Source organism: Rosa chinensis, chromosome 4, assembly GCF_002994745.2.
Source record: "Rosa chinensis cultivar Old Blush chromosome 4, RchiOBHm-V2, whole genome shotgun sequence".
NCBI lineage: Eukaryota > Viridiplantae > Streptophyta > Magnoliopsida > Rosales > Rosaceae > Rosa > Rosa chinensis.
Window position 1 is genome coordinate 56305556 of NC_037091.1, and position 27137 is coordinate 56332692.

Below are 27137 nucleotides of genomic sequence, written 5' to 3' on the forward strand. Positions count from 1 at the left end.
ATCAATGATTATGAGGCAATGACTAGTGTGTAGTTGGGGAATATATAGTAGCTCATAAAACAATCTAAAGTTGCTGAAGTTTGCAGAAGCACATTGTTTGGCTCCAAAAACCAGTATGGGTGCAAACTGTCTCTTTTGCCAATGTGATTGCGTAGGCGAGCCCGCACCATGGGGTGCAGTCGTCGGAGAGTCCCTTGACCTGACTTCTTGATCAAACAATGTGGAAGAGGAGAGCACCAACCTCGTCACAAGGTTCTTTTCTTGCCTTTTGGAAAAGGACTTCTCGCCTTACTGGTAAGGACTTTGGTTGTGATCTCTTGCGTTCACCAAATCGATACTTAGTGTTGTAGACTAAGCAGAGCAATCATTGGGAAGTTCTGAGAAAGTACGGATTTGCTCAAGTGTGACTTTAGCTTCGCTGGGTTGCAAGGGCGTTACCCTTGCTTCGCTGGGTTGCAACTGGGTTGCAGGTAGGTTTGCTCTGGAGAGGCTTTGATAATCTGTATGATTAGTTGATTGAAGAGTTGTTGGTGGTCGTTGTATCGCTTAAGCCTCTATATATAAGCTACTCGTAGATTCTCCTTCCAAATAGGAATGAAATATTATATTTTAGGCCATAGTTATTGGCCTTGAATCAAATCAAAACTCTTAACAGTTTGGATGTGAATCTGTTTGATATGCATTAATTGCATATATATCTTCGCGGGGACTCTCGTAGCTCGCGGCATGCAATCATAAAGGATAATATTATACACCTTGTTTATTTATATAGAAAATTACACACAAGTGATCTTTTGAAACTTTAATTGGTGATAAGGCCACTTAATTTTTTTTGTACACATAAGGTCACCTGCTTCCACAAATTAATTCATTCCTGATAATTTTACCCTCTCACTTCAGAGACCCAATTAATTCCATCAAACTCTCTCTCTCTCTCCTCGACCCCAGATTTTCCACGTCTTTGGTCTCTCTCTCCCCCATCAGATTCCTGCGACCACTGGCACAACACTCTCTGTCCCCCCATCCAATTCCGAAGACCACAGCCTCCGATCTGGTGAGATTCCAATCGATCCAAGCTTACAAAACCTCAAAACGGTGCAGCCACTCCTGAAGACGACAACGAAGCTCCGATCGGAGCTACCTCACTGGATTCCAACTCACATCTCTCCGATTCTCTACTCTTCTCAGAAACCGAATTCTAGTAGTGAGGCTTCTGGTTTCTCTGTGAAATCGACCTCGTGCTCGTACTTCGACAGCGAGATTTAGTGCGAATCAGGCAGATTCTCAGTTGGATCGGAGAGTGAGGTGAGGTCGAGTTTAAAGAAGAGAAGCTTCAGCGAAACTGAAGAGCTGTCTCGGAAAGTTACTCGATCAAGTTATGTAAGAGAGGCGGTGAAGAAAGCGGCTATCGAAGACGGCGAAGTTGAGGTTTCATAGTCGTGGAAGAACGCGGTCAAACGCAAGCGAATCCAAAGCGTCACGCCGCCGCAGTTGAGAACATTCAGTGAGTTGAGGTCGTGGATCCGAACGATGATGTGCCAGAAGCATGGAACCTCCGGTCTCCGTTCTCTGACTCTGTAATTTGATTCGGTGAATTCTGGCATTGTTATCCTTGATCTCGTATTAACAAATCATCAGATTAGTTCCTGTGATTGAAATTGTTTCAGTTTGATCTCTATTCGATCAATTGATTATTGCTTGTTGCCTATATAATGTTGTAGATCCATTGTAGTTTTCTAATTGGATTAGATCATAATTGTAGGACAGAATGAGAATTGCTGAAGTTTCTGTTAAGAAGGAAATGAAATTGGATCTTAATTTTATGCCTCATTGTTCAATTTTGATGTTATGGTATCTATGTTTCTGATGGTGTTTTATTTTGGTTTGTGTTTTTGTGGTTGAATTCTAGCAATATTTCTCTTGCACTTGCATCATTTTAGAAAGAGAGCAAGTGAAGCGGTTTTCAATGTTGGTGAGAGTAGCTTTCTGAGTCGGTGAGAGTAGCTATCGATTTTGGTGAAAGTAGAATTTTGTTGTTAGTGATAAGAGTTTTTGATGTTGATCAAAGTATATTTTGTTGTTGGTGAGAGTAACTTTTGGTGGTGATGATTGTAGCTTTTTGTGGTGGTGAGAGTAGTTTTTGTCGCTGGTGAAAGTAGTTTTTTGTAGTGGTGATAGTGGCTTTTTGCGTTGGTGAGAGTAGTTTTTGATACAAGAATAGCTCTCTAATGTTAGTGAGAGTAGCTCGTTGGTGTTGGTGAAAGCAGCTTTTGCTGTTTGTGAGAGTAGTTTTTTGGTGTTGGTGAGAGTAGCATTTGTTATTGGTGAGAGTAGCTTTTGGTATTGGTGACATTAGCTTTTGTTGGTGGGGATAGTAGCTTTTCGTTTTGGGGGGCATAGGTTTTTGGGTAAGGAGTAGCTTTTGTTGTTGGTGATAGTAGCTTTTGTTATCTCGTCGGAGGTTGCCGAAAATCTCACAAGAGTAGCTTTTGTTGCTAGTGATAGTAGCTTTTGTGACCTCGCCGGAGGTTGCCGACAATCTCATCAGTGTAACTTTTGTTGCTAGCCACAGTAGCTTTTGGTGTTAGTAACAGTAGCTTTTGTGGTCGCCGGAAGTTGACCGGAGACCCGCCGGAGTTCGTCGGAGGTCAGCCGGAGTTGACCGGAGACCTCGCCGGAGATGAGGGAGAGAATGATTTTTGACTTTGTACTCTAATGGCATTTATGTAAATATGTTGGTTTTTAATATCTAAAATATAACACCCTTTTTAATTTAGTGGCCTTATGAGGGAAAAAAACTAGTTGGTGGCCTTATGGCTAAAACAACATTCAAATATGCATTTATATGTAATTAATTCTTAATCAACATCCTTCCTTATGTTGTACGTCCAACCATCCATACAATATATATATATATATATATATATATATATATATATATAACTAGATTCTTTGAGGATTGTGATCAAGCATGATTAATTGCATGGCTCCCCTTGTCCCACGTCCACCTTAATTGCATGGGCAATTATATATCAACCCAATTTGCTCGCGCTCGCGACTTTGATTGAGAGGGCCCTGCTAATTACTTTGCATGGCTCGCGTAATCTCGGCCATATATATAGCCTGCATATTTTATCTTCTCGTTTTGCACAGTCTTGACAACCAAGCAAATCACCATTAATTATCAAATATCTTGATAATTACTAGTAAATCAAGGAATATTTAGATTTGCTTCAGGATTGCTTGACCTCCAAGTAGGCTTTATTTAGTCTCTAAACAATATTTTCCGAACTTGTCGAAAATATATGACTTGGGCCACGGATATTGGCCGGGTTTTCTTCGAGTCCCCCTTGTCGGAAAATGTTAATTTTGGGTTCAAACACACATAACAGCAAGGCGCAAACAAGGGACAAAACCCAGTACGTACCTACTTGTTTATTATGCATTTCTTGGACGGCAACTACTCCTTTCTTTTCAGCACCCAACTCTTAATTACAGGAATGGAAGTGCATTGAACATCCACAAACTTCAGCGTTCTTCATTAAAAAAAAAAATTAAAAAAACGGTGTGCTTGAGTTTTTTAGGAGATCCACAGTTTAGATTTCGTTGACTTGTTTCTTTTGCTTGTTTATTCTGGAGGTTTTGGTTAGGTCCCCCTTCATTGTCATTTGCATCTTTTTTACTTAATAAATTGGAGTGTTAGAGAGGTTGCTCCTCTGCTATCACTCATTGCATCAAAAAAAAAAAAAATGAGAAAAATCTAACCAAGATTCTTTTACAGAGAGCTGACTATGGCAATGGAATTGGAAGAAGGTTTCATTGTAGCAGCAAGTTGCATAGGCTTCATCTCTGTTTGTAAAGCTTTCATCAACTTTGTGAGATGGGTATGGGTCATGTTTCTGAGATCCCCAAAGAATCTCAAGGACTATGGCTCTTGGGCTATCGTCACCGGCTCTGCTCAAGGAATTGGCAAAGTGCTTGCCTTGGAGTTGGCTTCGAAGGGTCTTAACCTTGTCCTGATTGATAAAAACCATTCAGCGCTCGAAGCTACCTCCAATGAAATACATGAAGAATTTGGTGGAAGAGTCGAGATTAAGAACATGGTGATCGACTTGGCCAAATTGAGCGGCAAGGAAATAGCTAATGCCATAGAGGATGGGATAAGAGGACTAGATGTTGGTGTTTTGATTAACAATGCAGGGATAGGTTACCCTTATGCCAGGTTTTTTCATGAGGTTGATTTGGAACTCATGGAGAATATTATTAAGGTGAACTTGGGAGCAGTAACTTGGGTGACTAGGGTAGTGCTTCCAGGAATGCTCAAGAAGAAGAAAGGAGCAATTCTCAATATTAGTTCCAATTCAAGTCAGCTCCCTTCTTTTCCTCTATACACTCTTTATTCTACAACCAAAGCGTGAGTTTTCTGAACTATCATTTAATTTGTTTCATGCACCTTCTTGGAATTAAAAATCTCTTAACTGCATTAACATGTACTCTACTACTTCCCTCCATCCCTTGAATCACATTAGAGGTCTTAAACTATTTTGGTTTTGTTCTTAGATTCTCAAGTATCTCGTCGATCTATGGTACAATTTTCTGTCAACGTGTTTCAGAAAAGCTGTTAATGACATAATTCAAGTCTTAATTAAGCAAAACAACACCTACTTACAATGGATATGGTTTCAGTCCTAGACTATTTAGGGTTCAAGAAGCTTACCAGCACTAGATCTGGACTTTTTAGAGCTACTACGTGTCCCGGGAAGGCGTATAAATGCCTGAAAGATGGTATAAAATATTGTTTGTATCATCCAAAAGCATAAGAAGACATGGAAGTCGAGAAGGAGCTCTTTCAATGTGGGTATAGTAATTTTTAGTGTAAAATGTTGAAACACAGCGCGACTATAAGTTGAGTTTTACACGATACTAGGCCTAATATGCTGCTAGGTCATAGAAAACATGGGTGGTATTATTCATCTCCTCGCAATCTTTGAAACGATGTATCACATCTTCAAAACTTAAAACAGAGATAGCATCACAGCTAGAAGTTGTGTATGAATAATTTCCAAGTAATCCCCAATTCCAGGTACTTTTCTTCCCTGCGTTTTAGAGTAGGATTCTCGCATGGTTAGAGTAGCCTTCTTATCGCAAGTGTTGGTGTCTCGGTGATCTACTTTGGGTGAAGCTAAGCATTCTGTAAAATAGGGACTTAAAATGTGTTACAAACTAACAAGATCTAAGAAATATATCAATCTCTCTTTCCCTTCTCAGATGGCCGGGAACCTAATTAGTATTATCTAGTTTATTACGTGCGGAAACATTACATATATATCACAAGATGCATTAGTTTGGAATACATATACATAATTATATAGCCTTTTGATTATGAGTTAATGAGTTATGAACTTGTGAAACAGGTACATTTCCATGTTCTCAAGATGCATTAGTTTGGAATACAAGCAGCAGGGAATTGACATTCAGTGTCAGGTTCTCGTTATCCACCTTAGTATTCTTTTTCTTTCTTTTCTCGGGTTAGTATCACAAACCGGTACCTATACTACTAGATAAAGATCCAAATTCAATTCCTCCACCCCCGGCCAAATTCTCTGTTTCCCTATCTATTTCTGTGTCTGTCGATCAGTCCAATAATCAACTTGCTAGTTACACCATGATACTACACTGATTTTGGTTGGAAAGTATGAACTCAGGACCTCAAGCTCTAATACCCTACCAATATACCATGCTCAAAGTATCTGCCACTATAAAATTCTTGACAGTGTAACATATCAAAAGAAGTTTATCTCTGCTGCTACTTCTTATAGATGATATTAATCCACCTGCGTTCATCTTCTCAACTAATGCAGATTCCTTTTTTCGTGGCAACGAGTTTGACAAAACATTTGAGGGGACTTTCCTGGTTTATGTCATCACCAGAGAAATTTAGCAAAGCAAGCGTTCGCTGGATTGGTTATGAGCCTGTGTGTAACCCCTACTGGTGGCACTCTGTGCAGTGGTTCATATTACGTGTGGCCTCACCGGATGAGTTATTGAATGCCATCATTTACTGGATCTGCATTCGGGTCAGAAAGAGAGGCCAAATGAAGGAGGCACAGAGCAAGAAGATGCATCAACAGGAAAATGCATCGTGAAGTGTACAAGTATTTGATCATAAATGTTTTACTGTGGTTGGCTTTATCATAAAGGAGTATAATGTATCTCCCATCTTCTTTTTCCTTTGGGTACATTTTAGACGAGAAATTGAACTAATGAGGAGCTAGCTACCGGATTCAATCTATATCAAAGGTGGTTGGATTCAGGCTCCTCACCAATAATGTATCTGATGGCTTGGGTGTGTATTGTGTCACAATCCTGTTAGTATTTGGAATTATTCAGGTGATGAACCAATATTCTAGCTATAACTCGGTCGAAGCATGTACGTTTCCTGATGCTATCATTTTTTGGATGTGCAAGGGGATCAGTAAGAGAGGCCAAAATGAGGAGTCACATTAGATGCCCTGTTAACAGGTGAATCTCCATATTTGATCGATGCAGTAATTCTACCCATCTTGTCTCAAACATTAAAATCATGAGGGCATTATAGTGGTATACATAAGACCAATGTAATATGGGTAAAACATATATGTAAGTATATTATTCAGAGGGAAAATACTTCAATACATTAATGTACCGATCCATCAAGTAGACTAGGTTCAATATAGAGGTAGACTAACTCCATGCATGCCTACCCATGTATTGAGCCAGTCTACCTCTGTATTAAATCTAGTCTACTTAATGTATCGATACATTAATGTACTGTAGATGATCCATATTCGGAGAAGTTCATTTTATAGATAGTCTGGTAAGAAAGTTGTTGAAACTTAAAATAAATCATTTTGAAAAGTTCCGAAAAATGGGAGTATTTATTTAGGAATACATATTTACAAGTACAATATACTATCTTTTAATTGGCATCCAAGCAACTGTATTACCAGAATACAGGACAAGATTGAAGCACCACACTATAGTTTTTCGGTTTTTCTTTTGTTAAAGTGCCACCTCTAGCGTCACTAACAAGTATCAACAACCTCCTAGCAAGTAGCTAGTTCTTCAATGATTAAATTCCTAAATGCAAAACGAACCACTCAACTCTCAACACAATTACAAACCACGCTTTGGTTTCTAAACGAAATAATCAGCCTCTTAATTACACAATAATGAAAGGAGTCCTTTCTACAGGCGCTATTTTCTTACTCAGAATATTCTACTTCAGTTTTTAATAAAAAACTTGTGCTTTGCTGCACACTAAAGAAAGAAATTTGTATTTAAGCCCCTGCAGCTGATTGATAACTGATTCATATTGGTCAATGGAACCACAAAACTTTTTCATACTGGCAGGTATGAACCACCAACCATTCTGGTTCTTGAGCATAGCTGGGATATAACCTCAACCCACAACTATGAAGTATCAACCATTCTTCTTGTTTATCTTCCCTCCGAAACTCGGTCTCTTAGCCACACAATAATGAAGGGACCCTTTTCTTCGGGCTACTTGTTGCTTCTTTTAGCTAGTAAAGATCCTTTACTTCAGTTGTTATTCAAAAACGGTGAAAAACTTGTAATTCATAGCATCACCAAAACAAAGAAACTTGTACTCAAGTCTCTTTTGAGAAAAAGACCCTGATATCTGATTCAATTGATAATATTTGGCAATGGAATTGCAAGAAGTTTTCATTGTAGCAGCAAGTAGTATAGGCTTCATTTCTGCTTGTAAAGCTTCCATCAATTTTGTGAGATGAGTATGGATCGTGTTTGAGACCCCCCAAATAATCTTAAGGAGTATGGGCTATCATCAATAGCTCCACTGATGGAATTGGTAAAGCCCCTGCCTTTGAAATGGCTTCAGTTGGTTTTTGTGGTTAAAACTCGAAAGTTCTACGATGTTCCAAAGTATTGAAACAAGGAAGTTGGTCCGGTTCTATATTTTACTATTCTTTTCACACTCCTCACTGCGATCTTCTCCCGATTCAGGTTTATAACTTCTAATACTATCATTCTTTGGGTTTGCAGTAGCATCAGAAAGAGAGACCAAATGAGAACTCACATTAGGTGCCCCAAGTTAACAGGAGAATCTCTACAAAAAACATTCATAATATATGGATGTGTTTGTGCAATTCTACTTCCCCAACTTCTAGATGCAAAACAGGGATCTGACAACTACCAACGGTTCCTATATAATCTGACAACCACCAACGAAACAATTGGGTTGTTAATTACACGATAACGCATGGTCCCTTTCTACAGGCCAACTTGTTACTTGCTAGTTGGATCAATTTTTGTACTTAATTGCATGACCAAATAGGAAAATTGTACAACCAAATAGAGAAATTTGTACTCCAAGTTGCTCTGCATTACTGATACATTATTGGGCAATGGACCTGCAAGAGTTTTTCATTGTGGCAGCAATCACCACAGGTTTCCTATCTGTTTGTAAATCTTTGATCAATTTTGTGAGATGGGTATGGGTCATGTTTTTAAGACCTCCAAGGAATCTCAAGGATTATGGATCTTGGGCAATCATCACTGGCTCCACTGATGGAATTAATAGGCAAAGCCCTTGCCTTTGAAATGGCTTCAAAGGGTCTTAACCTTGTCTTGGTCGGTCGAAACCCGTCGAAGCTCGAAGCTACCTCTAATGGAATCCGCGGGAAATACTTTCATGAACAAGTGAAAGTTAAGAGCATTGTCATCGACTTGGCAAATTGAGTGGGGAAGAGATAGCTAAAACCATAGAGGAAGGCATCAAAGGGATTGATGTTGGCATTTTGATTAACAATGCAGGGATGACTTACCCTTATGCAAGGTTCTTTCATGAGGTTGATTTGGAGCTAATGGAGAGCATTACAAAGGTGAACATGGAAGCCCCAAGTTGGGTGACTAGGGCAGTTCTTACCGGTATGCTCAAAAAGAAGAAAGGAGCAATTATCAATATCGGCTCTGATTTATCCGAGGATCCTTCTTTGCCTCTATACACTCTTTATGCTGCTTCTAATAAATCGTGAGTTTTCTCAACTAAAACCCTAATTCCTTCTATAAATTTTCTTCTGTCGTTGAACTTGGACTCCTAGCTAATTAGCAATATACATGCAACGTCGTAACTAATTATGATGCATTTATAAACTTATGATACAGGTACCTTAAAATGTTCTCAAGATGTTTGGAATACAAGCAGCATGGAATTGACATTCAGTGTCTGGTTAGTTTTCCTTCTTTCTTCGCAGCGTATTTTGTTATTAATGTTCTTTGTTTTCATTGTTGATACTAGTGCTCATGATTAGTTAGCCATCTTCGCTCATAATCTTTTAAACTAATAACACGATCAGGCGTATTATAACAAAATACTACATTGCAGTATAGTATAATACTACTTTGTAACAAAATACTATTTTGTTATAATGTACTGCAATGTAGTATAGTATAATACTACTTTGTTATTATACGCTGCGAAGAGGCCAAATGATTTGGCCTTGTTATTATAATACTTTGTTTTCATTATTAATGCCCTCTCCTTTTGGATGTGTAGCACCGTCAGAAAGAGAGGCCAAATGAAGGAGAGGCAACAAAAAGATCGATGATACACTAAATAAGAATCCATTATAATGATTGTATTTGATTGCAGTATGTAATACGTCTAAATGTACGTCTACTCAAGCATCACAAGGATGAGCTATAGCATTCCCCCCAAATTAGGGAGATTGATTTTCCATTCTTAGCATAAAACTTGCACCGTATTTCTCAATTATATTTTGCTCATCACATATCTTTCGTGAGGGTAACTAAATGAAGGATGTTTTGACAAATCATGGCATTAACTTCACAGATTTGGTATGATGGGATCTACCACCCCATAAGTAGTTGTGATTGGTTAGGTATTCCTAAATTTTGTTTCTATTAATTGTTTGTAAGACAGGTTTATAGAGATGAGCTTCACTCTTTTGTATTCATTTTTCTAGCTTGTTTGGGATAAAATTTATGTAAGACAGGTTTGCCGAAATGCGGTTCACTTTTTGTATTTCGTTTTTCTTGTTTTTCTGAGATGAGGTTTAGGTCTTCTCTCAGCCCTTATATGCCTTTTTTTTTTTTAAATAAATTTTCCCGTTCCACCGAGATTTGCCAAGAATAATAGGACACTCACTGTGCGCACCAAAAAAACGCATATTAAGAGACTCCACTCTCTTTATGTTTACAATATTCTTCAGGATAAAAATAAAAATGAAAATTGAAAACTGATAAAGATGACATCCCAAAGAATTTTTTTAGCATTTGTTAGTTCACAACACATGAGACAAAGAAAGATTAGAGAAAGAGATGGAACTTTGGTTGTCATAAAAGAGTCTAATATGTTTCCGATTCTGTAACGCCCCAAGCTGCACCTCACCAGCTTAAGCGCGCCACAGTGCCGCGAGCCTCTAAACATAAACCAAACGCTCGATTTACGTACATTCTAGAGAATCGCTAGGCATTTTGTTTGAAAACTTTTCGTATAAACACAGCGGAAGCTACAAATACTTTTGAGGTGAAAATCCTTGAGTTGCTAAAATTTATTTCATTCGTCTAGAACTTGAAATGAATTCTCACACACGAGGTACGAACTTCAAGGAAATGAGAACTCAACCAAAATTGACACAAGGCTAACTATCAACAAGTCTCGGAATACGAAGTTCGAGAAATAGAATTTAGAACAAGGTCTAAACGACAAAATTTACCGAACTTGTTCCGCACACCCAGCTCCGTCTGCTAATATCCCGTCACCAGTGCACAGTACCTGCATCCACACTGTTGTAGGGGTGAGCTTTCGTCCTCGCTGCTCTTACAGGAACTCTACCACGATTAGGTTTGAAACCACTAAATATATAGGGATCCCAGTATGAAAACATGCTTAAACCAAACATTTTAAAAGAACAACAAACTTTAATGTTTTTCAACTTGAAAATTGATGCATGATGCTTAAATACATACGGCGCCAAATCCAAATATTACCTGATGGCCGGTCCCATAGACCCATTACACGACCTTACCTCAAATTAATTTATCACCAGGTAAGCGTAGCGAGAGCGTCCGCTACCTAGCTATACACACGGCTTGGTTAGTATGCGATGCATGGTACGGATTCATGGTTTGCGATCGAACACCGACCTACCGGTGTAGCTAACCCTCTGGAGGTTTTGGGGATCGAACCCAAGGAAGTCAGAGCCACCCTTCGCTCTCTAGCCATCACATTTCTCACGTGGTTTGGTCAGTATGCATTGCATTTGAACATAACCAAACCATACCAACTAACATGCATCATTTAATAATAATATAAGAAAATCACTAATCGAGGAGAGTCCTGAATCCCTACCTGGATTCCAATGCTTTCTCTCACATACTCCGAGAGTCGCGAACCTTCCGTTCCTCGGGTAACTGGAGTCCTAGATTCTGACATTTCGACAATTAATATTTCACTGAACTAATAATTGAAATCACGACGATTAACAAATCGTCCAATCAATTTTTCCTGGTTTGACCAGGATTGACCACATCGACCAAATTTGACCAATCACGACTACATCCACGAATAGTCCCGAATCATCAACACTTTACTTGAAATTGGACTATCGGCCAGTTTCCATGCCTTTAACAATCATTTCTAAGTTCCTTAAATATCACATCACATGGTAATCCCATCAAATAAACTATGGACACCCACTTAGTTTACTTTCACTTCAAACTAAGTTAATTAACTTCTCCGTACAAACCTTGGCATTCAGTTAAATATGGAATCCCACCAAAACTTAATCTGCTCTTTACCAGCTTATACTAAATTGTTCTAAACAATTATACCCATCCAATTAGTTTATGCACAATGCCATTTAGACAAGTACTTAAACCAATTCTCTATCATCTTTACACACACACCCCGTGCATACAACTCTGGATTTTTCAAGCCAACTCAAACAATTTTATATCCACTATATGTCCAATTTCCAATGAATACTAGGCTATGCACCAGTAAATGCTTTCCATCAATATACTAATGCTTTGATAATCTCACCACACCAGACAAACGAGTTTGAATCTATGTTTAGAGTGCCAACATAACAATCAATTTCATTCAACAAACCATTCAACATAGCTCGAACCAATTTCTCAATCCAAATACAAAACAAGAAATAATTTCTTCCAGAACCTCGAATTTTACCTTCAGCAGTGCGACTTGCAGGTGAGAACCCAAGCTTCTAATTCAACTCTTTCCTGGAACCCGGCTATAAACATACTGCCAAATCGACTTCCACCCATTCACAGCTTCTGAAACTGTGAATGGGTGGAATTCCAACCTATCCGAGGTTGTCGATCTGCCGTCGTTTAGAGTTGGTTTTTTTTTTTTGTTGCGTAACAATTGCCCTTGTAATGGCCATTGTTGTTTTTGTGTAGCGGGCCTGTGCTATAGCCTGACGCACGATGAAGAGTACCGCTTGGCAAGGATCCTTGGCTGCTAGCAGAACCGTAATTTGCTAGATCTCCGCCTACTTACTGGCTGGGATCTGTTGGTCGATTAGCAGCTGACACGAGCCCTTGGTAAGTACCTTTTGTAGATGTGTGTTTGAGTTTGACTGCCGTTAGGCTAACCCGTTGCTTTGGTACAGATTCTCCGCCGGGAAACAGAGCAAGCCGCGAGGCGTTTGAGAAAGCCATGGACCGTGCCGAGATAAACAATTTCCTAGAGAGCATGTATGCCTCTGGGCTAGAGGCCCAACAGACGATCGTCGACCCTCAGACTTTGGCGCTGAGCCAGTCTGAGGTTCCCGTGGTGTTGCCGATGCTACATCACTCACACCTCGACCCAGACGGCTCGCCCGTGGTATAGGCCGGAACTGGCGGAGGCAATGTCGCTGCTGCGCCAGTGCAGTAGAGAGAGAGTGTACCCGCCATTAGGCGTGGGTCGAAAGAGAGGGTGGCGGCCACAAAGGGGCCAGTGACTATTGCGGGGCTAGAGCCGCAGACGGGAGCGCTCCCCGTCGCCGCTGGTGTGACTCGGGTGGCACACCAAGGGAAGCGGTGATAAAACGATCCGGTTGACCAGGATGATGTAGAGACCATTGCCGACGAAGAAAGCAAGGCAGGCCCCTTCGAAGGCGACAGTGACCGCTGGGCTAGAGGTGCCGACGAGCGACCTCGACTCGTTTGCCGCATATGCTGAATTTTTTACGGAGCCTGAGCGGGAGTTTATCTTCCACCTCTGCGAGAGGCTCGGGTTTGGCGGCCTGGAGGGGATTGTGCGCTCAACCGCCGTTAACTAATCACCCCTCAGCTCGGCCTTTGGACAACTCTCGGTTGGGCTGCACGAATTGTTCCTGGCGGCATCGGCACAGCCCCTGGATGAGCGGGAGCTCAGGGAGGAGATCAAAGGCCTCCAGGGGAGCTGAGGGAGGGCAAGGGCAGATTGGCGGATGTGGAGCGACGCCTGGAAAAAGTAGACTATGATGCAGCAGATGCCCGTGGCAAATTGGCAGTCACCGTTGAGCGGGACCTGGAGCGGAATGATCTCGTCTCTAAGCTAGAGTAAGATATAGCCTTGCTGCGGGATCGCGTGGCGGCTAAGGATAAAAAAGTTGAGATCCTTCAGCGAGAAAGTGCTGCTAGGTCTGCTGAGGTGAAGAAGCTGGAGAGTGAGGTCGCTAACATGGGAGCTGAGGGGGCACGTGCGGCGGCCGCCATTGTAGAGACGTTTAAACAGTCAACGGAATACAAGAAGGCCATGACTGAGGCGGCGAAGGCCGGTGCCATGGCCAATGTGGAACTGCTGAACCAGAAGGGCGCTATCGATTAGGTCAAGGCATCCCAGCCCGCTGGGCCATCAGGTCAAAGTGCACAGCCCGCAAGGGGTGTGGTTCGCATTGAGGCTGAGGGTGCCCGCTCAGGTAGCGGCGAGAGTAGTATGCGTTCGGTGGATGACTCTCAGCGAACCCCACCGCCTACTCAGTCCGAGGTCTCCCGTGCTGGCTTCCTGAGTACCCACACCCGCGCGGACGGTACCATTATAACACCGAGCCCTACTGCTCGTGGATCGAATCAGACGAGCCGTCAGTCCGAGCAACAACCACCGCCGGAGGGCCAGACTGTCTCTGATGCTCAGCCATGAAGATAACTCCCCATCCTGAAGTAGTAACGCTGAAGGCTTTTGTCCCATTTTTCTTGTTTTTTTTTTTTTTTTTTTTTTTTTTTTGCGCTGCTAAGGCCTTTTGTAACTGAACAATATTCTTGGGCGGGGAGTCCCGACCCCTAATGTAAAGTTGGTATTTTGCTTCTGAGATTTTTTTTTTTGTTTTCATGTGTGGATGCCTTTGCTGATTGCATTGCTTGTATGTTTACGAACCGCTAGAGTTTTGACTGCTGTTTTGAGACTCAATGAAACATTAAAGGGATTAAAATTGTTTCAAGTGCACGGTGTAGCGGACGTAGTCCGCCGAATATTGTTGGCGTTGCCAGTTGATTCTTATGCTTGGGCCTGGTGACAATGGTTTGAATAATTCCTCGTTTCATTGATAGCTGATATGTCAGCGTTTACAAAAAGTGAGGTTGTACCCGTTGGGTAGCTTCCCTTAGCTAAATATTGAGTCAAAAATTTAGCTAAGCCAAGATGCTCTAGAGTAGCGGTATGACTACTTGTAGTAATACCGAAGGTGTTCGGTACTCAAAGGGTGGGTCTTTGTGACGCCATCCTTGTCCAATAGGTAGAAGGTGCCAGGGCTAGCGACTTCCACAATTTTGTATATATGGACCTTCCTAAGTTGGGCGGAGTGCCGTTGGCGGTGGAATGACCTCCTTCATTACCCAGTCCCCCAGTTGGAGGTTCCGGGCTTTGACCCTGGAGTTGTAGAAACGTGATACCCGCTGCTTGTTTTGTAGATTGTGCAAATGGGCCTTGTGTAGTTTTTCCTCTAGGAGGTCTCTGTCGAGGTTGACGCCCTCGTCGTTGGTCTCGGGGCAGTAGCCTTCCACCCTGGCAGTAGGTTGAGTTACCTCAATGGGTAGGACGGCCTCCGTTCCGAACATCATGCAGAATGGCGTTTCACCGATGGCGGAAGTTGGGGTAGTTCTGATGGCCCATAGAACTTACGAAAGCTTTTCCACCCATAAACCCTTGGCGGCGTCGAGTTTATTTTTTAGCAGTTTCTTGATTATCTTGTTTGCTGCTTCAACCTGGCCGTTGGTTTGGGGGTGAGCGACAAATGCAAAACTCATTTTGGTGCCCAAGTTAGTGGTGAAAGATATGAGTTCCTTGTTGTTGAACTACGTGCCGTTATCTGTGATGATGGTGTGGAGCGCACCATAGCGGCAGTAGATGTTCTTCCAGAGGAAGTGAGTTACCTTGACGGTGGTTATTGCCGTTAATGGTTCTACCTCGATCCACTTGCTATTGTAGTCAATGGCAACAATGATGTACTTAAACTGGCCTTTGGCGGTTTGGAATTTGCCCATCAATTCAAGGCCCCACGTTGAGTGAATCCATGGGCCAATGATGATCGACAGTGGTTCCGCCGGGGCATGTGGGAGATCAGCATATGTTGACATTTGTGGCAAGATCTTAATATCCTCCTAGCGTCGTCGCCGAGAGTGGGCCAAAAGTAGCCTTGTCGCATTGTGCGATTGGCTAAGGACCTAGCGCCTGAATGGTTGCCACATTCTCCGCCGTGTATCGTTGCTAGCACGACCTTTCCTCTTCTGGGGTTAGGCACCAGAGGTTGGGGTGGGTGAACCCCTAGCGGTAAAGCTTGCCATTTTGGATGTTGTAGCGGGTTGCTCTCCACTTAAGCTGTCGTGATTCTACCTTGTCCTTTGCCAATGTTCTGTTGTGCTTGTATTCGATGATCTCGTTCATCCAACTAGGATTGACCTCTATGTTGAAAGGAGCAATTATGAATATCGGCTCTGATTTATCCGAGGACCCTTCTTTGCCTCTATACACTCTTTATGCTGCTTCTAAATCGTGAGTTTTCTCAACTAAAACCCTAATTCCTTCTATAAATTTTCTTCTGTCGTTGAACTTGGACTCCTAGCTAATTAGCAATATACATGCAACGTCGTAACTAATTATGATGCATTTATAAACTTATGATACTGGTACCTTAAAATGTTCTCAAGATGCATTAGTTTGGAATACAAGCAGCATGGAATTGACATTCAGTGTCAGGTTAGTTTTCCTTCTTTCTTCGCAGCGTATTTTGTTATTGTTCTTTGTTTTCATTGTTGATACTACTGCTCATGATTAGTTAGCCATCTTCGCTCATAATCTTTTAAACTAATAACACGATCAGGCGCCTCGTTTTGTATCGACCGAGATGACAAAGAATTTGAAGTCACTTCCAGTTCCCTTGTTGATTGCATCACTAGAGAAATTCAGCAAAGCCAGCATCCGATGGATTGGCTATGACCATATATGCAATCCTTACTGGTCGCATTCAGTGCAGGGGTTCATGATACATGCCTGTCCTGATGTTTTGATTAATGCCCTCTCCTTTTGGATGTGTAGCACCGTCAGAAAGAGAGGCCAAATGAAGGAGAGGCAACAAAAAGATCGATGATACACTAAATAAGAATCCATTATAATGATTGTATTTGATTGCAGTATGTAATACGTCTAAATGTACGTCTACTCAAGCATCACAAGGATGAGCTATAGCATTCCCCCCAAATTAGGGAGATTGATTTTCCATTCTTAGCAAAAAGCTTGCACCGTATTTCTGAATTATATTTTGCTCATCACATATCTTTCGTGAGGGTAACTAAATGAAGGATGTTTTGACAAATCATGGCATTAACTCCACAGATTTGGTATGATGGGATCTACCACCCCATAAGTAGTTGTGATTGGTTAGGTATTCCTAAATTTTGTTTCTATTAATTGTTTGTAAGACAGGTTTATAGAGATGAGCTTCACTCTTTTGTATTCATTTTTCTAGCTTGTTTGGGATAAGATTTATGTAAGATAGGTTTGCCGAAATGCGGTTCACTTTTTTATATTTCGTTTTTCTTGTTTTTCTGAGATGAGGTTTATGTCTTCTCTCAGCCCTTAAATGCCTTTTTTTTTAAAAATAAATTTTCCCATTCCACCGAGATTTGCCAAGAATAATAGGACACTCACTGTGCGCACCAAAAAACCGCATATTAAGAGACTCCACTCTCTTTATGTTTACAATATTCTTCAGGATAAAAATAAAAATGAAAATTGAAAACTGATAAAGATGACGTCCCAAAGAATTTTTTTTAGCATTTGTTAGTTCACAACACATGAGACAAAGAAAGATTAGAGAAAGAGATGGAACTTTGGTTGTCATAAAAGAGTCTAATATGTTTCCGATTCTGTAACGCCCCAAGCTGCACCTCACCAGCTTAAGCGTGTCACAGTGCCGCGAGCCTCTAAACATAAACCGAACGCTCGATTTACATTCTAGAGAATCGCTGGGCATTTTGAAAACTTTTCGTATAAACATAGCTGAAGCTACAAATACTTTTGAGGTGAAAATCCTTGAGTTTCTAAAATTTATTTCATTCGTCTAGAACTTGAAATGAATTCTCACACACGAGGTACGAACTTCAAGGAAATGAGAACTCAACCAAAATTGACACAAGGCTAACTATCAACAAGTCTCGGGATACGAAGTTCGAGAAATAGAATTTAGAACAAGGTCTAAACGACAAAATTTACCGAACTTGTTCCGCACACCCAGCTCCATCCGCTATTATTCCGTCACCAGTGCACAGTACCTGCATCCACACTGTTGTAGGGGTGAGCTTTCGTCCTCGCTGCTCTTACAGGAACTCTACCACGATTAGGTTTGAAACCACTAAATATATAGGGATCCCAGTATGAAAACATGCTTAAACCAAACATTTTAAAAGAACAACAAACTTTAATGTTTTTCAACTTGAAAATTGATGCATGATGCTTAAATACATACGGCGCCAAATCCAAATATTACCTGATGGCCGGTCCCATAGGCCCACTACACGACCTTACCTCAAATTAATTTATCACCAGGTAAGCGTAGCGAGAGCGTCCGCTCTCTAGCTACACAAACGGATCGGGTCGTCATTGCGATCGCGCACCGTCCGACCGGTGTAGCTAACCCTCTGGAGGTTTTGGGGATCGAACCCAAGGAAGTCAGAGCCACCCTTCGCTCTCAAGCCATCACATTTCTCACGTGGTTTGGTTAGTATGCATTGCATTTGAACATAACCAAACCATACCAACTAACATGCATCATTTAATAACAATATAAGAGTCCTGAATACCAATTAACATGCATCATTTAATACCAACTAACATGCATCATTTAATCACTAATCGAGGAGAGTCCTGAATCCCTACCTGGATTCCAATGCTTTCTCTCACGTACTCCGAGAGTCGTGAACCTTCCGTTCCTCGGGTAACTGGAGTCCTAGATTCCGACATTTCGACAATTAATATTTCATTGAACTAATAATTGAAATCACGACGATTAACAAATCGTCCAATCAATTTTTCCTGGTTTGACCAGGATTGACCACATCGACCAAACTTTGACCAAATTTGACCAATCACGACCACATCCACGAATAGTCCCGAATCATCAACACTTTACTTGAAATTGGACTATCGGCTAATTTCCATGCCTTTAACAATCATTTCTAAGTTCCTTAAATATCACACCACATGTGTTGTTTTTTATCTAGATGAAGATTTATTGGCCATTTCTGGATACTCTAAGATGAGGACCATTTTTGGTGCTCCTAGCCCCGCAAATATAACTAGGCTTTTGTTAGATCTGATGATGACCAGTAAGGACCAAGAACATGGATCAGTTTCAAACACAATTGTTAATCATGAGAATCCTTAGCTGGAATAGCCAGGGCAGTTCTTGGCCAGGTTTTCTATCTCAAGTTCAATTCTATATCACTGGCTTGAAGTTAGACATCTTGTTTGTCCTTGATACTAGAATTCCTGATGAAAGTCAAGCCAATAAAATTGCTTCTCATTTTGCCTTTTATTTCGATAAATTTGATTTTGTTCTTTCTGATGGTCAGTGTGGCGGATTACTCTTACTTGGGAACTCTAGTATTGTTAATTTAAATGTTTTAGATCATCATGACAGATATCTGCATTGCCAAGTTAATGATATGAACTCTCTCACAAATTGGTATATTTCTTTTGTCTATGCTTATCCTCATAAGCAACTACAGACCAATTTTTGGGGTGTTCTAAGTAATTTGGAACCCCAAAATAATGATCCTTGGATCCTTGTCGGTGATTTTAACAATATTGTTTCTGCTGATGAGAAATGTGGTGGTAACTGTCCTTTCAATATGTATATGCAGAACTTTGTTAACTTCTTGAATAATATTAATATGACCTCCCTAGGGGCTGAAGGAATACCTTTCACTTGGACCAACAAACACAAAGATCACACTGTGATTTATGAACGTTTGGATAGAGCGGTTGCTAACCCTAGTTGGCTTCAACTTTATCCTTATTGCACTCTAGAGAACCTGCCAATTCTAGGTTCTGATCACGGCCCTATTTTATTGACTACTTTACCTTCCAGATTTTCTAGAACTAAACCTTTTAAGTTTGAAGCTATTTGGCTCTCCCATCCTGATTTTGTTAACTTAGTTGGGCAGATTTGGTCTCAAAACCTTGATCCTAACCTCTTAAGAATTTTTTGGTAATTTCTGGGGTTTTTTCTCACCAGCTTTCTAACTGGAGTAGAGATGTTTATGGTAGCATTTTCAGAAACCTAATTAACATTCAGAATGATTTGAAATTTTATCAGAATCAATTGATGCTTTTTCCGAGCTCCATTTTCCTTCATAACAAAGTTATTGAACTCTCTGATCAATTTCTAGAACTTGAGAAAAGTGAAGAACTTTTTTGGGCTCTGAGAGCTAAGGCAAATTGGCTTTCCTTGGGTGACAAAAACACCAAGCATTTTCAAACTCAGGCTACAATTAGGAAGAGAAGAAATAGAATTACTAAAATAAAAAATGAATTAGGATTATGGATTGATGATCATACTGATATCAGTTATATTTTTTTGCAGGACTTTCAGAGAAGATTCAAAGCAACAAATGCCATTAACTTGGAAAGGGCTACATCGTTTGTTAATATTCTTGAACCCATTATTGATGGTGCTGATAATGTGAACCTCTTAAAACCCATAACTATGGATGAGATCCAGCTAGCTGTTAACTCTATTGGAGCCCTGAAAGCTCCTGGACCTGATGACATTCATGCCATGTTTTATCAGAAGCACTGGGACTTAGTCAAAGACAAGATAAGTAACATTGTTCTGGATTTCTTTCAAAATAATACTTCACTGAGGCTCTTGAATCACACTAACATTGCTTTGATCCCTAAAGTTGACTCCCCTGAAATTGTTAGTCATTTTAGACCAATTTGTTTGTGTAATGTTGTTTATAAGGTTATCTCCAAAATTCTAATTGCTAGATTAAAACCTCTCCTGGTTAAGTGCATATCAAGAAACCAAGGAGCTTTTGCTCCTAGAAGATCTATTGTTGATAATATCCTCATTGCTCATGAATTATTTTCTTCTTTCAATATAAAGAAGGCTACTTCTGGTTCCATGGCTATTAAGCTAGATTTGGAAAAGGCCTATGATTATTTGGATTGGAATTATATTAAACTGTGTTTACACATATTTGGGTTTGATGTTAAATGGATAAACTTAATAATGGAATGCATTTCTTCTGTTACTTTTTCTATTCTTATTAATGGCAAGCAAGAAGGTCATTTTGCTCCTTCTAGGGGTGTTCGTCAGGGAGATCCTCTCTCTCCCTATATTTTTATTCTCTGCATGGAACCTCTTATTAGACATTTAAATCATGCTGCTTCTAACTCTAAGAACCATTTTAGCATTCTCTCCTCCCTTGGGGGACATAGAATATCCAATCTTATGTTTGCTGATGATTGTTTGATTTTTGCTAGAGCGTCCAACAAGGCAGCTCATAACATATCCAGAATTCTCCTCGATTTTGCCCAAGCATCAGGCAAAAGATCAACTTAGATAAGTCTTCTATTTTCTATTCCTCTAAGATCTCTAATAGTACTAAATCTGACATTACAAGTATTTTGGGAATTCAACACAAGGTTTCAATTGGTAAATATTTAGGGATCCATAATATTGTTTTCTGGAAAGACCCCTTGAATGCTAAAGAATTACTTTTGAAGATCTCAAACAAGCTCAGTGGTTGGAAAAAGGCCACCCTTTCTAGAGCGGGGAAGCTTACTCTTATGAAATCTAATATTGCTGGAATGCCAAACCATGTTATGTCTTGCTTCAATTGCCCTCCAAAAGTTACTAAAGCCATTGATAAAGAAACTAGATCTTTCTTCTGGGGTTGGGAATGTCATTCCCCCCAGTTGCTTGGAACCAAATTTGTCTGCCTAAATCCTTAGGTGGTCTTGGAATTCGGCCAACAGCTTCCTTCAATAAGGCTGCTTTGGCAAAATTAGGCTGGAAAGTGATCTCTGATCATGATAACTGGTGGGTGGATATTGTTCGTAGGAAATACTTAAGAAAACATGCTTTTTTCATACAAAATAAGCAGGCCAACCATTCTATGGCCTGGAAAGGTATTCTTGATAATAGAGATCTTTTAATTCAAGGTATGCGCTGGATTGTTGGTAATGGTACTGACATCAAATTCTGGACTTTCAACTGGGCCTTTTCTTTTCCTTTGATCAATCTTATTTCGACTACTAATAGAATTTCTATTGATATTGATGAGAATGTTAGTGATTATATTGTTAATGGCTGTTGGAATGTTAATAAACTTTTTGTTTTCCTTGATCATGATACAGTTAACTCTATTTTAAGTATTCCTCTTCCTGCTTTGGACTCTAGGGATGAATTTGTTTGGGGTCCGACCGCCAACGGTATTTTTTCTGTTAAATCAGCCACTTGGCTTCAATGTGATTCGGTTGCTCTCCATTCGAGGGTTAAAATTTTGAATGAAATCTAGAGACTTAACATTCCTCCTAAGGTCAAGTTTTTCTCTTGGCTCTTAGCTAGGGGAAGATTGAAAACTAGGGCAAGACTTGCTCGTTATTCTACTAATTATGATTCTTTGTGTGCCCTTTGCAGCTCAGGGGATGAGGACTTAAACCACCTTTTCTTCTCCTGCCCCTTTGCTGCAAATGTTTGGCGCTCTACTGGCATTACCAATACCGATTTCCAAAACTTTGAAGAATGGTTTCTTTCCTGGTTCAGGAAGGATTACCAAAAGTCTACAACTGAAAATCTTCTCCTTCTTTGTTGGAAAATTTGGGAGGCGAGGAATAACCTCATCTTCAGACATTCTCCCTCTCTTCCTAACATGGTGGTTCATGTCGCGGCATCCATTGGTGAGAATTACAGAAGGAATAACCCTTGCCTTTTCAAGGGTCCTGCCTCTACCCCTTATTACAATACACCTTAAGAGAACCTCCTGAATAATAACAGGAGTCTCTACAACAACAATGTATTCAAACATGCACCTAATAGCAAAGAGAGTCATACCAACTACTCTATTTGATTTACAATAACGGTGGCATATCGGAAAGTTAAAGCAGTGCCATAGTACCAATAATTTAGTAGCTTTCCCAATATGTTGCCAATCGGAAATAAAACCGACGACACGTCGTTTCATCCTACCACCAGGAGGTTGCAACCAATGCATGATCTGCCACCTTACTAGGGCAGAAAAGGCATATTGAGTATGCAAACCTGGACATCGCCCACATGACCTTGCCAAGAGTTGGCAGGGATTTTATTGTAGATAAACTACACCTAAACCTAATACATAATATTAAAACTAAATAATACCTACTACAAGCCCAACAGCAGAGGCCCAAAGGCTGAAGAGAGGCCCACCTTCCATACCAAGTCCATGATCTATGCCAGGCCCATGATCCATGGTACCCAAGGTCGTCAACCTTCGTCGGTCGGACTGATGGCATAGTAACAGCCGAATTATTCCACAATTGGAACTCGACCAGAACCAGAGGCCGGAACCCACCATTGTTGATCCTTGCTGCTGCTGACAAACATAAACGGCCAAGTGGTGCTTCCACCGCATGCGTGCATACTTGAAGCACCACCACCGTTGGGACCGGATTACAAACTGTTGCACCACCACAGTCAGAACCGGAGTGCAGCCCATAATGCCTTTGCCCGTCTCTAGGCTTCTACGAAGGCGGTGGAAAGCAGATCCAACCTACGACAGTCGTAAACGGCAATTGTTATTGGTTCCATAGAATACCTCAAGTCCTCCCTCATTCCTCCCCGCTCCAGCCTCGAAACCACCTTAGACCTTGACTGGTGGACTGAGATTCTATACCCATCTGTCCGATGACGACGTCAGGAAGACGTGCCGCCGGACGGCACATGGGAACATAACGGTTCAACACCTCTTCACAAACTGAAACTGTTTAACTTCTTATCTTTGTAACCGCTGCAGAGCAAAGTTTTTAGAAAAGCACTCTTTCTTTTCTACCATCCCAAAGAATATTATATGACTAGAAATACTCACACACCTAATGGTGCATGACTGGATGTGGGACTAGTGAAGGTAGTTATTTGAAGAATGTGGGTAGTTATTGCAAATTTATTTCTTTTTATTTTCTTTTTTGAGGGAAGGACGTCAACTTTATTAAGCAATTGAGATTAACGAATACAATTCGAGAGTACAAACTCCCTAACACTTAGAGGAATATATCCCACCCAAAAAACATCTAAGCAAGAATGCAAAGCTAGATTAGTGATTACACGCATTTATATGCATGTAATTGTATCTAAAATACTAGAAATAAGCTAATACTTGAGCCAATTATAATGCAGTTAATCCAATTATAATGCAGTTAATCCAATTTTATTTGTTGTGTAGGAAATAAGCAGAATTGCGGTAATCAAGAGAAAATGGTGGAAAATTGAGCAAAATGGAATTTCCGGCAAAAGAATGAAAAAGTCAATACCGGTCAACCGTGATCAATGTCAAAAGAAGCAGAATCCGAATCCATAATATTGTGTGTGGGGATGTCATAAAATTATAAAAATAGAAAGAAAAAAAAATGAAATCACAGGTAATGAAGACAAATTGGTTAATTAAGCTATGTTGCTTTAATTAACCAATTAAGCTATGTTGCCATCGAACCGGTTATATTCCGGACTAGCAGCAGCAGCAGCCTTCGGCCTATCCTCCTGCAATACTCGGTAGCAACCAAAATCCTTGGCTACCATCACCACCGAGCCATCCAAAGCACCTCCATCAATCAACAATCGTCCAAGCTCCCAAAAGTTCAAGAATTCAAGAATCAAGGTTTCAAGCCTCAATTAACCAAGTAAGTATTCACATTCCCGCTTTCGAAATTTATTTTTCCGCTTCTTTTTCTTCAGGGACTTACAACCTCCCTTGTTCTACATCCCACCTTTCTTATAACATGGGTTCGATTCTTGAAAAGCGGAATCGTGGGGATTCATGCTATTAACGAACTAAGAGCGTTCGTAAGACTTCGGACTAAGAGCGTCTGCAAGTATCGATTTATGACCATATAAACATCATTGTTTCGGTCAAATCCAATCATTTTTGGAAATCGATTTCTTGGTAGCATAGCTCGGAAATCTTATTATTTAGTTGTCGTGGAAGTTGTTAACTCCGAAACTAATATATTTCTTCTTCTTATTTCAGGATGTCGAAGCCGAAGCTTGACTTTCCTATACTTGACTCAACTGGCTCGGAATATCATAGTTGGGTTACGGATGTTGAGAACCATCTCACTTCAAAAGGGATCCTACCCGTAATTCAGGCACCAAATCCCGAGCTCATATTTGAGCGTACGGCTACAAATAATGCCACAGCTCTCATCTTGATGAGACGCCACATAGATAAATCACTTCGATTGGAGTACATGGCAATCAAGGATGCTAGAGAATTATGGGTTGCGCTAGAAGAGCGTTTTGGCAATGTCAAGGACTCCCTCCTCCTCGACTTGAAAGTTCAATGGAGCAATTTACGATTCACCGACTTCAAGTCCGTAGCTGAATTTAATTCAGAAGCTCTATGCCTCAAAACCATGTTGGGGTTCTGTGGACAACCCGTCATAGAGAAAAAGCTAATTGAGAAAACTCTCTCCATCTTCCCTGTCTTAGCAATCTTGGTATCAAAGAAATATCGAACCGAATACAATACTGGATGGATCACGAGGTTTCATCAGCTAATCAATGTTATTTCTGTAGATGAAAAACATGATAATATCCTCGTAAAGAATTATAATTCAAGGCCTATTGGAACTAAGAGCGTTCAAGAGGCGAATTATAATAATGCACCCAAAGGAGGACATAAGGAGCGGAACCCTAAAAATAAGGGACACAACAGAAGTTTTGGTCCATATAACCGCCCTACAAAGGAAGGTAATAGTCAGAATGAAGGACGAACACGTGGCAACACATGGCAACGTGGGAGAGGAGGTCGTGGGACTCCAAGACGTGGTGTAGCCGCCCAAGGCCGTGGGAATGGCGCCAACTCCTCTAGGGGACGCCACCCAAATGCAAACAATGCACCTCAATTAAAGGGAGGCAATCACAATGACATGTGTCATCAATGTGGATCAAGTGAGCATTGGTTCAAGCAATCAATTAGCTGCGCATTACAAGGCATATAGAGACTTTAGAAAGCATGAAGCCTATCTTGCCGAAGAAGAAGATGGTGATGATGCCAACGTCAATCTCATCATAGCGGACTTCAAACCTGACAAAGAATTGCACAAGGATGCTGCTGATTTTGATTAGTATAGTCCTTATTTTTATTTTCCAAGAATTATGTAATGGCAATATGCCTTAATTGATAAATGACATTTGTATTAACTCTTTCTCATGTGGCGCATCCAATGAATTATGATGTCTAGGAAAGTAATTGAGATTAGTGGTACTTAAGAGAGCCTCGCTCCACCAACATCTCTCTCTACTTCCCTGGTCATACTTGATTGGAGTTACCAAACGGATAGACTGACTGCGATTTGTCTAAATTTGATTTCTTATTTTGGATTAGACTTTGGAAACTTGGATGTAATCATTGGCTATTATTAATAAAGTATCGATCTATTTTTTAATGTCTTGGACATATTTTAATTTTGAACTTTATTATTTTTCAGTATGTTTCCTGGAGAGCTAGAATGCCTCGTGGATAGTGCAACTACACATACTATCCTTCGAAATAGGCAACTATTCCTATGGATGACGCCTTCTCGATCTTCCGTGACTACGATGGCTAGATCATCTCAATTGATTCATGGTAGAGGATCAGCCCAATTCATGTTGCCAAATGGCACAACTTTAAATGTCATCGAAGCTCTTTATGCTCCTAAGGCAGGAAGAACCCTATTGAGTTTCAAAGATATAAGAGCCAACGGTTTTCATGTGAAAACACATTGTGAGAATGGACAAGAGTTCCTTTGCATCACCTCTAATGACTATGGACATAAAAAAGTCTTAGAGAAACTTATGTGTCGATCTAGTGGATTGTATGCAACCACTAATCGGATAATTGAATCCAATCATGTTATGAGAGATGATTTATGGGATTCTGACACATATAGGCTTTGGCATGACCGTTTGGGACACCCAGGTCGTGATATGATGATCCGTATATTAAAGACTTCATATGAACATCCATTTTTCAGAACGAAAAGAAGTAAAAATAAGATTTTGGACCCCGAAGGAGCCCTTGCGCCGTGCACCCCCAAAACCGGCCATCTTTGGCCGGCGCCGCCGTCCCCCTGTGGCCCAAAGGTGGCCTTGACGCCACTCATGCTCCTTTTACCCCAAATCCTACTTCTCAAGTCCATTGTGAGTTCATGGCTCAACCAAAATCCTCACTGGTTTTTTCTAAAGCCCATCATTCGTTCTGCAAAGCCTGCACTTTAGCAAAATTAGGATCGAGACCATCCTATGCAAAGGATACTAAAGAAAATATACCATTCTTGCAAAGAATCCAAGGTGATATTTGTGGACCTATTCAACCACCATGCAGACCATTTAGATATTTTATGGTGTTGGTTGATGCATCGA

The 27137-nt window shown here is 40.6% G+C and overlaps 1 protein-coding gene and 1 pseudogene across 5 annotated transcripts; both read left to right on the forward strand.

Moving 5' to 3' along the window:
- The first annotated feature begins 3512 nt into the window (after positions 1–3512).
- LOC112200235 (very-long-chain 3-oxoacyl-CoA reductase 1) lies at positions 3513–6655 on the forward strand. Of its 5 annotated transcripts, none has more exons than XM_024341261.2 (4): positions 3513–3645; positions 3782–4414; positions 5415–5484; positions 5862–6655. In XM_024341261.2, the coding sequence occupies exons 2-4, from the start codon at positions 3792–3794 to the stop codon at positions 6144–6146; spliced, it is 978 nt and encodes a 325-aa protein (XP_024197029.1). In that variant the 5' UTR covers positions 3513–3645; positions 3782–3791; the 3' UTR covers positions 6147–6655. The 5 variants fall into 5 exon arrangements, with proteins under 5 accessions (XP_024197029.1, XP_024197030.1, XP_040374385.1 ...); XM_024341262.2 differs by having other exon boundaries at positions 3520–3650; XM_040518451.1 differs by having other exon boundaries at positions 3548–3639.
- A 1771-nt stretch (positions 6656–8426) lies between these two features.
- LOC112196556 lies at positions 8427–16721 on the forward strand (annotated as a pseudogene).
- The last annotated feature ends 10416 nt before the right edge of the window (positions 16722–27137 follow it).